Raw genomic sequence first — 16,740 nt, forward strand, 5'->3', positions numbered from 1 at the left:
CACTTTACGGTAGAACAGTTTAACAAGGAACAATACCGCACTCTCTCGGTCCATACGCAGACTGATCCAAGTGGTCACCCAACCCCACACTGACCACAGCTACTGATGCTTGACTTCTGCGATCTGTTGGGAACCGTGACTTAACGATCAACCCACTGCGGGACTCAACATAGTCAATTATTTAATAGTTATTTTTTAGTTTGGGTAAATGAGCTCAATATATGAGACATCGAGAGGTTTTGAAATTTTTGCTGGTAATTTAATATTTGAAGATTAGGAAGCTTAGTCCTCTCTGCTCACCATCCACTGTTATTAATTTTCATTCATTTATGTTTTTCATAAAAGTCAATATTTTTCGAAAAACAAAGATGATTTTGTTATAAAAAATAAATGATTATAATTACGTGGAAAAACATTTTGACATTATTAAAATTTTGATAATTAAACAATTATGTTAATCGTAACGATTACATGGATTTGAAAAATAATATTTATTAATAATATTTGAAATAATTAATAATATTCGTGATTAATAATTAATAATATTTAAAAAATAATTTAACTTACGAATAAAAACTGCGTAACACAATAGGTGGATTAAAATTAGAAATAGTTTATAAAACTTAGAATTCGAAACGATAAATTAGAATAACCTTATATCATAATAGCAGATCAATTATGAAACGTTTTTTTTTCTCTAGAATTAAATTTTTCATCTTTTTAAAAACTACAAATGTTAAAGTTAAAATATATTATAAGTTTGATAACAAAAAGAAGAAAAAAAACTTAGTTTTGGATTTCTTTAGTGCGGAAAAGTTGTCCAGTGTAATAAGATTTCAAATGGGATAAAAATAAATAAATAAATGCGCAAACATCATAGCGCAGTAAATCAAATTTACTACATGCAGTTGCATCACTTACTATGAAATAATCGTACTGTCCTAGTTTATTAAACTTTTCCATGTGTTATGCAATCATTCAGATTTTTTAAAATCACTATATTAATTTATATAAGTTGAAAGTAAAGATCTTAATTATATTTTAACTAATCTAATTCGTACGAGCATTAAACATGATTTTGCAGCAAAATATTTAATCTCATCTACTAGGTGATAAGTATTTTATTTTATTTTTTTCTTGAAATAAATATTTTTAGGTTAGCAGCTGTATTTGCACAAGCTTGATTTTACCCTGAAATCTTATCACTAAAAATTTTCTATCACTAAATCTTCTCTTAATTACATTCGATGCAACAAGTTTGTCCGAAACTATAATCAGTGAATCTTCGAACAGTTATGACTTGTTGCAAAATGTTTTTCTTATGAATTATCAATTTTTTGTTGTTCTATCTTGTATTTTGTCATGGCAAGGAAATATTCTTTTCTCAACAATAACAGTTGGTCTTTTTATTCGTTGAAAAGGTAAGGAGATTTATTTAACATTTTTTTAAAACTATTATTATATGGTGTCGCAACCTATAATTACTGTATTTTATTTTATCTTATAATCAGCAGTGAGCAACCGAATCATATTTTGGGTTTACGACTATCAGCCGCCTAGCCTTGAAGTTTTAAAACCAAATCGGAAAACAAGGTAACTCCCGAATTATGCATCGGGACAAACTAGTTATTGAAGAAGCTATTTTATTACTGCATTTGCGTTACATGGAAGAGAAAAACACGAAAATCTTACACTGTAAGGCTGACGACCAGGGGATTTTAACCCATGATCTAGCAATCACTAAGGCTATTTTATGTTAGCACTGTGGTCAACCGGGAACGGCATTTACCAGCTATCGCTGTGATTCGAACTTGGATCATCTCATTGGGACGCTAGCGCTCTATCCCCTGAGCCATCCCGTCTCATATCATTACTGCAGGTTATTGCTCTTAAAAATAGCCAAGGATAACAGTCAGCAACCTATAACTAAACTGTTGCCAAACCGCAGACTGTAATCAAGCACTCTAAGGCTTATAGGTAACCGGTTCGTTTCTCATTGTAATTCTTACGTATTCTATAACTGTTCAAACTGGAAACAGTTTTTATCTCTCTAGTCTTTCTTTTCTCTCGAGTCTTTCATATTTTAAAAATATCAATACAAATATAATAATACGATATTATATTATATCGATATAATATAATATCTATACAAATATATAAAAATATCGATAAAATAAATTTATATATGGTAACATCAAATGTCTCTCTCGCCAATTTTTTTAGATATTTTATTTATTGACTTTTGTGTTGTTTTTGAAATCAAGTCAGGTGTGAACTTATAAAATAAAAATATCGAGAGAGATAAATAAGTCTTTCTTCAATAATGGGTAAACGATTATCTAATGCAAAAAGAAGTAAAAAAAAACTCTTAAAATCGCACTACTTTCAAACAAATTTGAATTTCAAAAACAATCGCAATTGGTTTATAAAGGTGATCAATGACACATTTTATATACACTGGTGTGTAAAACTTAAGCATCATTTGGTTTTTCGGCCACATCTCCCCAACAAAGTATAAGATAGCCATGAAATTGCAGTATAATATGCACGTAATTCAGTAGAAAGATTATTTGTATGCAAATTTTAGAAATAAAACGTCGTAGGTAATGTAAGTGTTCGTAAAACTTGTGGGTCGGCTGTGATAAAAGGATGAAGAGCACCGTAGTTAAAGACATTCGCTGCAAGTGCAAGTGATTTGTTTTGTGAAACATGTCTTCAAGAAATCATTTAGACGACTTTACTCGAGGAAGAATGATTGGGAAGCTTGAAGAGGGGCGTAGTGTGACCAGTGTCGCTGAAGAGTTCGGGATCAACAAAAGTGTTGTTTCTCGTGCTTGGAATGCCTTTAAAACTACTGGTACAGCTGTTCGGAAAGTTGGTGGTGGCCGTCCAAGGAAAACAACACCAAGAGATGACCGTTGCCTTGTCCTCCAGGCGAAAAGAAACCGTTTTCAGTCAGCGAGCGCCATATCTCAGCAACTGTGCACAGCCACAGGACGACAAGTATCAAGATTTACAGTGGCCAGACGCCTCCACAAAGGTGGGCTTATTTGCTAGACGTCCTGAACGCTGCATACCTTTAAAAGTTAGCCATCGGCGGCACCGTTTAGAGTGGTGCAGAGAACACGAAACCTGGATACCTCATCAATGGAGTCGCATCTTCTTCACACATGAGAGTCGTTTTAGTGCTACAAGCGATTCTCAACGTCAGTTGATCAGGAGAGAGGTTGAAGCTCGATTTCATCCCAATAACATCGCGGAAAGAGATCGTTACGGTGGTCCTGGAGTTGTCGTCTGGGGTGGCATTATGTTGTAGAACGGGCGGACTGAGCTTCAGATCTTCGACCGAGGTTCTGTAACTGGAGACCGCTACTGCAATGAGGTAATCCTACCCCATGTGCGTCTGTTCCGAGGGGCCATTGGACCAGACTTCATTTTTATGGATGACAATGCCCGGCCACACCGTACTGCTAATGTTCAAGAGCTACTGGAAAGTGAAGATATCGCACGAATGGATTGGCCAGCTTACTCTCCAGATCTAAATCCCATAGAGCATGCGTGGGATGCATTAGGGAGACGTCTTGCGACACGACAGTATCCGCCTGGTAACACCCATCAGCTGAACGATGCGTTAAAGGAGGAATGGAGACGTTTACCCCAAGAACTTCTGGATAATCTGGTGCTTAGCATGGAGAGACGATACCAAGCAACAATTACAGTAAGGGGAGGGCATATCCCATACTAGGGAACATCTGCCAGTTGTACTTACGCTTCTTCATGGAATCATGTGTCAAATAAAGCCTTTTTTTGTTCCATACCCTACTTTAAGCTTTATATTCATTTCTGCGCTATTATTCTTTTACCATCGTTTAAGTACAAAATAATGTACTTCATATTCAAATTTCATGCCAATCGAATGATTTCTTGTAGAGTTATGACAAAAAACGCACTTGTTGCTTAAATTTTGCACACCAGTGTATATATATATATATATTTCTTTTTTTTGTATATATATATATATATCCTGGTGAGGTTATTATATATATGCACATCATTTACATAATAACGTCATCATGACGTTTTTTTCATACTTTGCCTAAATAGCATTTGTCATTCTATAGAATGCCTAGGTATTATATACAATACCTAGGGAAAGTGTAATACTTCTCATATTTCATACCTTGCCTAAAAACATCCGGCGTTATATACTAGACATTTTATAGAATGCCGGCGTTTCATACTTTGCAGGCAGCATAAATAGAAATTGTATTGATATAGACTTTTAATTTTATGCATGATTTCGAGCATTGATTTATTTATGATTCTTTTCTTTTCTTCTCACCTCCTAAAAAGAACGAGTTTTTCGTTCATATTTATTTAATATTCGACATGTTTTCAATTATATTGGTGAATTTTTTAATTCATTTACTCCGCTCCATTGGTTCATTTTTTAAAAACTAATTTACTCACCTAATAGACAAGGTTTTTCATTTAAATATTTCTATTTGTTTTCAGTTAATTGTGTATTATTATGTCAGCAGTACTTTAAATCATATAACATGCATTTAAATGTAGGCTGTATGTTTGGGTGCTACTGTCTTCAGTAATAAAATCAAACGTAAGTGAAGGACCCGCGGATAGATGCCCAATCATGGAAACTCACCACAAAATGTTTAAAAGTAAGTATACCTCGAGAATTCTACTTATTACCAGTAATGATGCAACATAAAATTTATTTGCCGTGAAATAATTATAATGATGAAATTATTTGCGATCGAAACGCTTAGCCCATCTAGGGAGAAGACCGGTTCCAGGTCTTGACCCTCTCCTACTTACTTCTTAACTGTATAAGATAATACTACGATATTATCCCTTTTCTTAATACACTGGTGGACAAAATTAAAAGATGGAAGACATTTTCCCAAATATCTCAAAAAATACTGAATATAAATAAATGAAATTTGGTATGGAGATAGCTTATTCCATGATAATAAAGTATGCAAAACAAAAATGAAAGTGCCATTCGCTGGCAAGATCTATTGCCAATAAATCCAGTGTAGTCTGAACTTAAGGATAAAAGATGGCAATAAAAGTGAGGCTTGTACAGTGTGTGTTGCCTCTAGTATGGTGTAAAGTCACCCCTGACAGACAGACAGCGTGCACAACGAGTATGCATGCTGTTAATAAGGGAGTTACTTGTGGAAGACCCTCCCATTCTTCCACCAGAGCAATTTTTAACTCCAGAATGGTTCTGGGGAGACGTTGGCGCATCGCAATAGCTCTCCCAAGAGCATCCCAAGCATGTTCAACCGGATTCAGGTCAGGGGATTTGACTGGCCAATCCATTCGTTGAATATCCTCGCTTTCCAGATGCTCATCAACCATGAGAGCCCTACGTGGCCGCGCATTGTCGTCCATAAAAATGAACTCAGGGCCAACAGTGCCCCTGAAAAGACGCACATAGGTCTCTAGGACTTCCTGCCTGTACCTCTGGGCATTCACGGAACCATTGTCAAACACATGGAGCGGTGTGCGGGTATCTTGCATGTGCGAAAATGCTTTCCATCTCTTAATTTTGTCCACCAGTGTATTTCTGGTTTTTAACTGTCAAAAAATATTTCTTATAATTTCCACGATGTTTTCTTTTAGAACTATGTTCAACTTAGCTTTTGGTTCCATATTGTTTCCAAACTTAGAATTTCTTGAGCTGTTTGAAAATTAAGACAGAAACTAATGTACTTCTTGCCCTTATGACTCTCCACACGCTACTGGTGAAAGTGTTGTCATAGATAGAGAATTCTGTTCTATGCCACCTGTAGCCCATTTCGATCGCCAATACGTACCTCTTTTCCTACAAGTAGTGATGTCATTTTCGACCAATAGCATGATCCGGCCTCTTTGAAATTTAATCGCTCGTGTTAAAAAAAAATTGGCGGTAAACAAAAAAGATTTTAGTCGCCTTTTTTTTATATTTAGACATCTTGTAGTTCGGGACGACCATTAATTTTGCTCTATAGTGAGGAATCCACTTAAAATAAATATATGGAATGCATACAATTTTATGGATGTATTTAAATTTCTACTCATTATTTTTACTATGGAATCCTAACCGTCCTAACAGTTTAGTCAGGAGAGCTGTCGAAAGCTTTCCCTTAATATAATTTTTACTTTTCGCGTATTTCACCCCATTTTCGAAACTAATTGTTTTTCAATTATACTTAAAATATGCCAAACAGTAATTTCATTCAAAAATAAGTATTTAGGCTTCATTATAAATTTTTTATTATATAATTTAATGCATAAAATTGCTTCGATTGTAAGTTATAAAAATTATAATTTATCTAAAAACATGCAATTCTAAATGACAAAATTCTAAAATTTGTACAAAATCCGTACAAAAGCGTCCGAGAAAACGAAATTCAGAGCTGAGACTTTTTTTTTTGTTTCAAATTTTATTGTTAAAATACATGATATTTAGGACAATGTAAAAAGTTTTAAACGTTAAAACCTCTAATTTTAAATTTATTTGATTATGCGCATGTATTTTTTTATTTATTTATTTATTTATTTGAACAGGAGAAATGGTGATTGGTCCAAATGATTTGGTCAAGAATTTGATGCCAAAAGGCGGGAAGAATTTAGAATATTTCGTAGAATTAGAATTGATGTTGGAAAACATAGCCGATAATTCAAGTCTGTATGTATTGTAATGTGCCTCGGATATAAATCATTTTTGTTCTAATAAATTTTTAAGGGACATTTTTAAAAATCAAACAAATATTTCGAAAAACTATGTTGAAATAGATTTATTGAGAACACAATTTTTTTTCACGCCAAATGCTGAGCCAAATTTTTTAACATGGCGATAGTGTACTTACTTAATCCCTTTTATCTTGATTTTGTAATATTTTCAAAATGTGAAAGAATTTTTAAATCAAATGAAAAAACAAAGTTCCTTATTATATATATATANACATTATTGATCTCATTGTGTAAATTATCTAAAAAAAATCTTTATAACAACTTTATAACAATTTTTTTAACAACATTTTTAACGAGTTAGCTAAAAAAACATTGATATTTTTAACACATCTCTTACTGTTTTTTTAAGAAACTATGTTCAAATGTTTTAGTATTGCAATGTCATTAGTTGTTACCACTGTTCATGTTCGTTAGTTACTACCACTGAGGAAAATTATAGCTTAATATTGTTCATGGGTTAAATTTAGTAGGAACAACACAACCTGTGACGTAGGCTATATTATACCCAATTTCCTGTTCTAATTATTTCTCAAATTTTAATTACAATTAATTAATTGTTTAGTACACAATTTTTCATTAGCAATTGAAAAATTCTATGCACTATTTATTTGTTAAACACTATGCCTAAATAGGAAGAAGGTAATATCTAAATACATGTACGCAAAAAGTGATACAGATCAGTTTTTCAAGTGTTTAACAGAAAGAGAAGTTCGCATTTGCAATAACTTGAGTTACTTACTTTTTAAAAGTGCCCTTATTCAAATAAACACTTAGTGAACTCCAAGAACCTCTCTTTTTTACTGCTTGAACATAATTAATTGCTCATAGGTAGGTTTACTTGCTTATCAGATAATAAAATGTGAAAAACAGAGGTATAGTTCGTTCACCAGGAGTTGGCACTTGGCTCCGCCTTCATCACGTGGTATTCGGCGATACTATTTCGCTATTTTTGGGAGAAGGATGTGAATAATCTTGAACAAGGTTGCTATTTGGCGATCGTATGGCAAAAATATTTATTTCGCAATCTTTATGTGCATTTTTTTAACATTAAATATTTCATAAATTTGATGATATTTCTCTCTTTTAAGTGAATAGTTTGTCCTTTTTGAGACACTTCGCTGGGACAACGGCAGTTTTTAAATTTAAATTACATTTAATTAGCAAGAGTAACAATAGCAGATGATAAAGTGAAGTAAGTGACTGAAAAAGAGTTGTCTCAATTTCAAGCGCGGAGACGTTTCTCCTCTTAAACCCGCACTGAAATGAACTTTTCGTTCGAGGAGGTGGAGTCAAGAGCCAACTCCTGGTGAACGAACTATATAAGAAAATATAATCTCATTTAATATTCACAATTTTACGAACCACATAAATTAATTGAAAGCAACTATAAGTAACGATTTTGTTCTCCTTAAATACTGGTAAATGAAATTTTAATATTTACTTTAAGTACCTAGCTTTTCAGTTTCACCAAAAATTTTAAGCACTATAAAGATTTCTGAAATTAAATTTTTTTACAGGATTATTCTCCATGTTTCTTCTGTTTACAAACTAGCCCGAAAATTACACCAATTGGATTTGAAAGTTTACTTGCTTTTTCCGAATCTGATTGGTGCAATTGGCTCCCTTCATTGCAATAAAAAAAAAAATTCTCTAACAGAAATTTTTGTTTAGACTTCTTAAAAAGAATAATAAGTAAATGAGAGAAAATGAAAAAAAAAGCTTCAATTCTTTTTTAAAAAAATTTATTACAGCGAATCAAATATTTCGGGGGAACAGCTTTCCCCCCATCCAACTTCAGCACTGATTCAGACATATAAACTTACTTACTTTCTTTTCTGTCTACAGATTTGAATTTTTGAACATCAAAATAGGGGTAGTAATCTGGAAAATATGGTCACAATAGTTACAACAGAATGATGCTTGTAGTACAATGCTCAAAGTAAAAAATATCAACTTAAATAACTTTTCTATCGGATTTTTGCGAAATAAGTCCCAACCTTAATGGTTCAAGAGGGTGATCTCAAATGTACTAATTAATTTGTGCAAACTATTAATTAAATCAGAGAAACAGAAACAAAAACGTACTTTTCCTTGATGAACATACATTATTTCGACTGATGTTTTGACCGATAGTTTTGGTCGGAGAGCAGCCGTAAGCGTGAACTTGTTAACTTCAATGTTAACTCTTCAATATTAATTTGCCTTTTTGCATGTACTAACTTTTGCACACAAACTTTTGTAAACAAAAGTTTTTCACACAATTATAACATTGGTTTACCGTAAGAAAATTTCGTGTTAAAAACAATTTTAAATAACTAGGAGGCTCCGCCCCCTGCTCGCTAACGCTCGCCAACCCCCGAGAATTGCTACGCAATCCTATGTGGTTCACGCCGTGAACCATGGCTCGCTGCGCTCGCTCGCCAATGAACACAATGTTCTAGCACAAAGACATAATATATTATCATCAAAGACATAGTATTTTATCATCAAAGACATAGTATTGTACTTATGTAGAAGAATTCTACCAATGTTCTTATTGGCTTTTAAAAAAGTATATTAGCTATTTAGATTGTACATGGTGAAAAAATCAAAACATTAGCTAAATAAGAAACATATTAGCAAAATAAATTATCAAATATTGCTTCACTAATATTCTGCATTTTAAAGCGTGAAAATTCAATGCATAAATAAACGCGAAATATAAAAAAATTCAATGCATTCAATACAAACACTTAAACGTTTTTTAGACGTTTAGGTAGCTCCCAGTAGAAAAATATCAATTCAACAGCGGCCTTTTAAAGCATTCTCACTTCAATTAATTAATTAATTCCTAATTGAGTTTAAATTAAATATTGTCATGTTTTTAGTGCATGAATCTGAATTGAACAACCTGATAATGCTCACTCTGGTTATTGTTATCTGGTTGCTCACTACGTGCTCTTGCGCGCCGAATCCAATCAATTAAAAATGAAAACTGTTGCCAGCACGAGAAAAGAAATATCATCGGTTTTATTGATACATACATACATATGTACGTATTAGCGTTTTATATAATAAGATAGATTATAGTGCAAAAGTTGTATTCAATGCCTTTGAATTCATTAGAATGTTTACCCACGTCAATATTCTTGATGGTTCCATCAAACCTGATGGTTTACGTTGGTTTAAGTGCGTTTCATGATGGTCCAACATCATTTGATGGTCACCGTCATCCAACATTTTTACATTATGCATTCATGGTTTTTGATATGCCAGCAAAATTTTATCATTCCATGATGGAAAATGCTACTCTAATACTATGATGATTAACCCTAAAGAGAAGTTTGATTCTCATGAACCAACAATCTATAATGGTCCATGATGGTTTAATGGGAATTATTGTTGGTTCAGCAGGAATATACCATCAAAGCAATTTCCCCCCATCTTGAACCATCAAAAATCACTACGAATTCTTACATTGGGATGGTAGTTGTTCATAATCTTTCCGACATTTGATTTCTAAGATACTATGATGGAAATGTTCAACATGAACAAACCATCAAAACAAGTTGCTATTCTTATGCTGGACTATCACAAATCAGCCCGAATTCCAACATTGGGGTGATGGTTACTTATGTTGGTTACTATAAAAAATATAACGGTTCATAATGGAATTATTGATGGTTATCATCAAGATTATGTTGTTCCATCAATGGAAAACCATAAAAATATTTGACTTGGGCAGGTATGACGCACCAGTTGAAGAAAGGGATGAAATCATTGATAAACTCCGAGAAGAACCACACGTGAAGAAAATCATCCAGGAATGTGAAGAACTGCATCTTCATCCTCCCTGCCACGCATCCATCTACAGAACTCTGGACGGTACTTGCAACAATCTCATACATCCTATGTGGGGAAGCACTTTCTCTCAACAAGTTAGACTTTTGCCACCTGCTTATGAAGGTACTTTTACATATTTATTTATAGCAGCCGTTTCGGCGTACAACCATCATTTTTATGAAAAAATTGATGTTCTTTTTTGTGTCTATTCCATCCTGTCGACGTGCTTTAACTAAATTATAGTTCGTTCACCAGGAGTTGGCACTTGGCTCCGCCTTCATCACGTGGTATTCGACGATACTATCTCGCTATTTTTGGGAGAAGGATGTGAACAATCCTGAACAAGGTCATTATTTGGCGATCGTATGACAAAAATATTTATTTCGCAATCTCTATTTGCATTTTTTTAACATTAAATATTTCATAAATTTAATGATATTTCTCTCTTTTGAGTGAATAGTTTGTCCTTTTTGAGACATTTCGCTGAGAAAGCAGCAGTTTTTAAATTCAAAATATATTTAATTAGCTAGAGTGACGAAACGTATTATAGAATTCACTGTTTGAGTTTGGCATGCATTAAGGGTTGTCTCAGTTTCAAGGGCGGAGATGTTTCTCCTTTTACTCCCGCGCTGAAATGAACTCAGTGTCCGAGGAGGTGGAACCAAGTGCCAATTCCTGGGGAACGAACTATAGCATGAAAATTTATAAAATGCAGAAATTTGATTAATGATAGTGTTCGAAAGTATACAGCTGCTTACTAAAGCTACGAGGCGATATTTTCAAACAGATAATTTTGTTTTTAATGAAATAAATATATAATACAATTTCTGTGCACAAATCTGCTGCATTTCATAAGATATCAATGATAAAGTAATTCTGGTGAGTTTGAAGGGAGAAATTGTTTTTGCTATTCATAGATGTATTGTTAAAAATGGGGACATGCTTGCTAAATTTAGAAAGAACACACTTTTTTGGCTGTCCCGATTTGACCTTTTTTTACTCTTTTCTTACTGTTTGTTTCTGTTACCAGCCGTGCATTAGTATTCCAAGCCAATCATGAACAGGGATTGAATCCCAGTACATCACAATAGCAGCTCAGTGCTTTTACCACTATGTAATCGTGGTTCATTTCTCGGCTAAATCTAAATTAAATAAAACTTAAATGTTAAAGTTTTAAAATAAATAAACTTTAACCTTAAACTTAATGTTAAAATCACTTAAAATAACTGTTAAAAGCACTTTCGTCAAAAGAAAATTAAAAAGCTTTAGTTTAAGTGCATTAAACTCTAAGCAAGACTTTATTTTAAAACGAAATTTATTAGCTTGTTGAACAAAATATTCTTTTTACTTTAAGACGCACAAATAGCTTCGATATTAAATATATATATAGTAATTATACTTTACTAAGATCGCCAATTTGACGAAATTTTTCCATTTACATGAAAATCATTAGAATCTGATCTATCTAAATCAGATCAAAAACTGCAGTGTTGGATAAACGTTTCTCGTGCTTAAAAGTTTGATCATAAATTTTTTTTTTATTTTCATAAAAATGTGGAATGATTCCCCAGTGAAGAGACAATTAGATACTATAATTTTACTCAGATTTTTTAATGGCTATTAATAAAATTTTTACGTATTTACATTTGATACTAAAGATATTTCATGCATAGACACGGAATTACAAAATTCTTTTGACAAATATATTAATATTGTTTGTCATGTGGGGTACAGAACATTGGAATCACCCAGTATTTTTCATTGATATTTTGATCTTTTTTCATAATTAGCAAAGACGGCATTTGCTATAGATTTATTAAACTTAACATAAACCGCTATGATTAGCTGTTGCAAATTCATAGAAATTATAAAAGTAGCATGATATTCTCTAAAAAACAATATCTCATATTGCGATGGTTGAGCCCTTATTATACTCTTTGTGAATAGAATAGACGTCTCAAGGTTATGTGATTTTCCCACTCTCTACACTTTTCCACTCTTTGTTAACATGGTTTTGGCAAATATCTCTCCTTTGCTTCCCCATGACAGTACGTTTCAATAAGATGTTGGAATATTCGAGAGTTCGGAAAAAGCAAGAATCGCCAAAACTGTGATATCAGAGAGAGGCCAAATCGCGTAAAAGATTTGCGAAATAATGGAAAAGTGTGAAGAATCGCGTAACTTTGAGACGCCTATTCTAATTACAAAGTAAATAATCTTGCTTTTACGAGTGTAAGAATATTCCAACATCTTACTGACACGTGGGGAAAGAAAGAGATTTCTTGAACTATGGAAAAGTGCGAAGAATCGCGTAACTTTGAGACGCCTTTTCTAATTACTAAGAATATAATCTTGCTTTTACGTGTGCCACTTCCAACTTCTTACTGATGCGTGAGGAAAAGGCAAGATTTGTTGAATCATGGAAAAGTGTGAAGAATCGCGTAACTTCGAGACGCCTATTCTAATTACAAAGAATATAATCTTGCTTTTACGCGTGCCAGAATATTCCAACTTCTTTCTGATACGTGGGGAAAAGGCAAGATTTGTTGAACCATGCAAAAGTGTGAAGAATCGCTTAACTTTGAGACGCCAATTCTATTTTCAAAAAGTGTATAAAATCAGTTTTTACGCATATATATTTTTTTCAGGGGCAAGTGGTTTCCGTAAGTCAGTTAGCTGTAAGGAGCTGCCTGCACCAAGAACCATTTCTTTGAAAATGAAGAGTGAAAATCATCCCTCAGCTTCAGTATCTGCTCTATTCACCTTCTTCGGACAATTTGTAGCACACGACATGGTTATGACACCCGTTTTTACAAGTAAGCAAACTATTATTATTTTGAATTAATTGAATTTACAAACCTCATAATCTCAAAAAATCAAGTTGTTCTCTTTAACGAAACTATTCCAATTGTCAAAAGCGCAAAATATGTTGATTTAGTCATAAACAGTAAATTTAATTGGAAATATCATATCAAAGCAGTTATCAACAAAATACAAGCAACCGGACACAAATTACAAATCCTTCCTCAGAACTTTAATATGGAACGCAGACTTCAACGCTTACTCTACACCTCAATGATCCTAATATCTGCATCTCTAGCTTGGTGCAACATCTGTCATCACTCCAAGAGAAACTCAAAAGATGCCAGGAATAAAATACACTGAAAAATAACCCAAGAAAGATGGTTTATCCGAAATACATCACGATTTCAACATAGATTATTTAGATTATAATATTGCAAATTTTGTGAGAAAGACCGTAAATTTGTGACACCACAGGATTGAATGAGTTTTTTACTTTTGAAAACTTGAGAGAAGACATAAACCAGTTGCAGCTTATTTTTGTAGCAACGCAACATTTTCTAAAATGCAAAATATGTAATTTTCCTTTCACTTCAATTTCCAAAAAGAGCCATTTTAAAGATAAAATTTCAAGATGAATGGTAAAAAAGGCAGCTAACTGCTTAAGACACCCGGGTAAATTTTGATGATGATGAATTTTCGTACCTAGCAATATGATTAAAAGTTTTTCTTATTAAAAATTTTTAAGAAAGGAAAAAAAGGGACTTTAAAAACTGTTGTGGTCCATAAAGGTTGGGAACCTACACGTATAGTAAACCTATCTTCAAGAACTTCCGATATTTACTGTAGCTCATATTATCTAGTTTGAAGAATATATTTATAGCATGTATTAGTGTAAACGTGCACTCGACGAAAATCAACCTCGAGCTGTCACCTGTGCAGATGCGAATGCTGCTTCCAGGCGAAGGATATTCAACCAGCTTTTTAGCGAGGCAACAATCCCCGATCTAAACTGCCCAAGAAACTTCTCCTCTACAATAGCTAGGCTACGTACTAGATATTTCAAAGGTATGAAGATCTCACGCACCAATGTTAAATCCTGTCCCATCTGCAAGTACTGTCCTCATTTGCAACTAACTCCAGACCATGCTCTTGACTGCCAGGCCATTATCAGCTCCCTCTTTTAACTTGGAGGACCCTCCATCGAAATTCTCCACGGCCAACGGGCTCCAGAACTTGCAAATCTTGTTATCAAGACTTTTGGAGAACTCTAATCTTTGCACTAGCACTGCATGCATAGACACGACAACAACAACATTAGTGTAAACACACTGACATATTTTTTAAACAATTGACACCATTTTGCAGAATGATGTTCGTAGCTACCATTTCTCTTTGAATTTATACTGACAAACTAATATTTAACTGAATATACTTCTTACTTAAAAAAGACTGATCAAATCTTGAATGTTACACAAAGAATTGTTTACCATCTTTTACCTACTTACATCAAAAACTAAAGTTTAATAATTTTAAGCAAGGATTACTCTTTAAAAAATTGTGTTTGTACAGTTTGTAGGTTACTATGTATGTATACATATAATAGTGTGTTGGATAGCATTAAAATAAAGAAATTAGAAGTCAATATTCTGTATTACAACATGGCCCTATATCTCCCCTTAATATTGACCCATATTATTCAAACTGGACCACGTATTATATTACTGGGAATTAGTGTACCTTACCAGAGGAAATAATTATAGGCCTAATAGGGGGCTCTATAGGTCACTATGTATGTATATACATAATAGTGTGTAGAATAGCTTTAAAATGAGGAAATTCGAAGTAAAAAAAAATATATATATATTACCCTGAATAATTCTAATGATCGAATTTTCATGTACTAAGTGTGAATCTTAATGGTTCCTGGGGGTATATGCATATAATTAAGTGTTAATGATTAATTAATTTCGAAATCGGACACAAAAACGTACTTTATTCCCTGAATAAACATATATTTTTTGTTGTTGACATATTTGGATTCCTAACCTTCAAAATATAGGGGGTAGCTGCAATCTGGGAAATATGGTTCCCATAGTTTAGTCAGGAGAGGGATCCAAAGTTAGGTACCGCTTAGTGTTAATTTTACTTTTTGCGTATTTGGCCATATCTCTGGAACTTTTTAAGTGAATTCAAATATTTTGCACGCAATTAAGCAATTGTGGATTATTTAAAAATAGGAGGTTCAATTTAGTTACATCCAATATTTACTATAGAATTAATCGTATGATTGGATTGGAATCTAAAAGACATCCTTTTGTCGCAAATGTTTTAGACTGACTATTTCACATGCATATGATTCCATTCCACGTATTGCAGGTAGGCAGGTACTTCATTTAGATCTCACTAGAGCTGCACAATGGGCTATTGGGGACGATTTGGTAAACATCCCTGAGAATAATCCGAAGATATGCCGTCGCAATTTTGATGTTCTCCAGAGAAGATGGCTCCCTTGCCTTGGTAGCCCAACGACCTGCGCACAAAGTCGTACACTTCACGGTAGAACAGTTTAACGAGGACAAATACCCTCGGCCCCTACGCAGACTCTTCAAAGTGGTCACCCACCCGCTTACTGACAGCAGCTAGTGATGCTTGACTTCGGTGTTCTACTGGGAACAGTGTCCTTACGATCAGTTCAATGCTGGACTCCACGCAAATTAAATGAAATTAATTGGGATTATGGTATAAGTCTCGACTAGATTAATTTACATACTTCAAGGATTAAATGATTCCATATGAATCTCCATAACCAATTTTTTAAGCTTGATAATTAAGAACATAATTTCTTATGTGCTGACATATTTGTCTTATAGCAGGCTCTTACATTTGCAGGAAATAATGAGCTCTATAATTGCTGTGATTCTGCCAAAAGGAATGACCCCAGATGTGCCCCCATCTACTATCCGGATAATGACCCTTTCTACTCCAAACTAAACGTGGATTGCCAAAACTTTGTTCGTGCCCTGCCCTTTCCACACTGCAGTTTCGGTAAGTTGGGAAACACTGTTCGTTCCTGCTCACCCCCGTCTCTCACCGATCCCCTGCCATTATTTGTTTGCATTTCGAAAACATTTTTCTCTGAAACTTAACTCTGAAGATTAAATTTTAAATTACTTATGTGGGTAAATCAGCATGAAAAGGTTCCTAAAGTGGTGCGTCTTTAGCTTCATCTGAGGAGCTAGAAAAGTGAAATATTCCATTACATGAATAAGGTGAGAGATTTTCTCCTGTTAAATGATATGTATGTGTGTATTATAATATATTATATAGTAATAATTAGTTTATATATATATA

The 16,740-nt window shown here is 33.6% G+C and overlaps 1 protein-coding gene across 2 annotated transcripts in view; it reads left to right on the plus strand.

Moving 5' to 3' along the window:
* The first annotated feature begins 1,227 nt into the window (after window positions 1–1,227).
* LOC107449416 (salivary peroxidase/catechol oxidase) overlaps window positions 1,228–16,740 on the plus strand; it is a 36,005-nt gene continuing 20,492 nt past the window's right edge. The window contains exons 1-6 of one of the 2 annotated variants that reach the window (XM_043055630.2): window positions 1,228–1,421; window positions 4,576–4,679; window positions 6,577–6,697; window positions 10,487–10,707; window positions 13,233–13,400; window positions 16,279–16,434. In XM_043055630.2, the coding sequence (XP_042911564.1) occupies window positions 1,363–1,421; window positions 4,576–4,679; window positions 6,577–6,697; window positions 10,487–10,707; window positions 13,233–13,400; window positions 16,279–16,434 (829 nt within the window). In that variant the 5' untranslated portion in view covers window positions 1,228–1,362. The remainder of the gene's footprint in view (window positions 1,422–4,575; window positions 4,680–6,576; window positions 6,698–10,486; window positions 10,708–13,232; window positions 13,401–16,278; window positions 16,435–16,740) is intronic. The other variant, XM_071186390.1, reaches the window with a different exon arrangement.

Source organism: Parasteatoda tepidariorum, chromosome 10 (genome assembly GCF_043381705.1).
Source record: "Parasteatoda tepidariorum isolate YZ-2023 chromosome 10, CAS_Ptep_4.0, whole genome shotgun sequence".
Classification (NCBI taxonomy): Eukaryota; Metazoa; Arthropoda; class Arachnida; order Araneae; family Theridiidae; genus Parasteatoda; species Parasteatoda tepidariorum.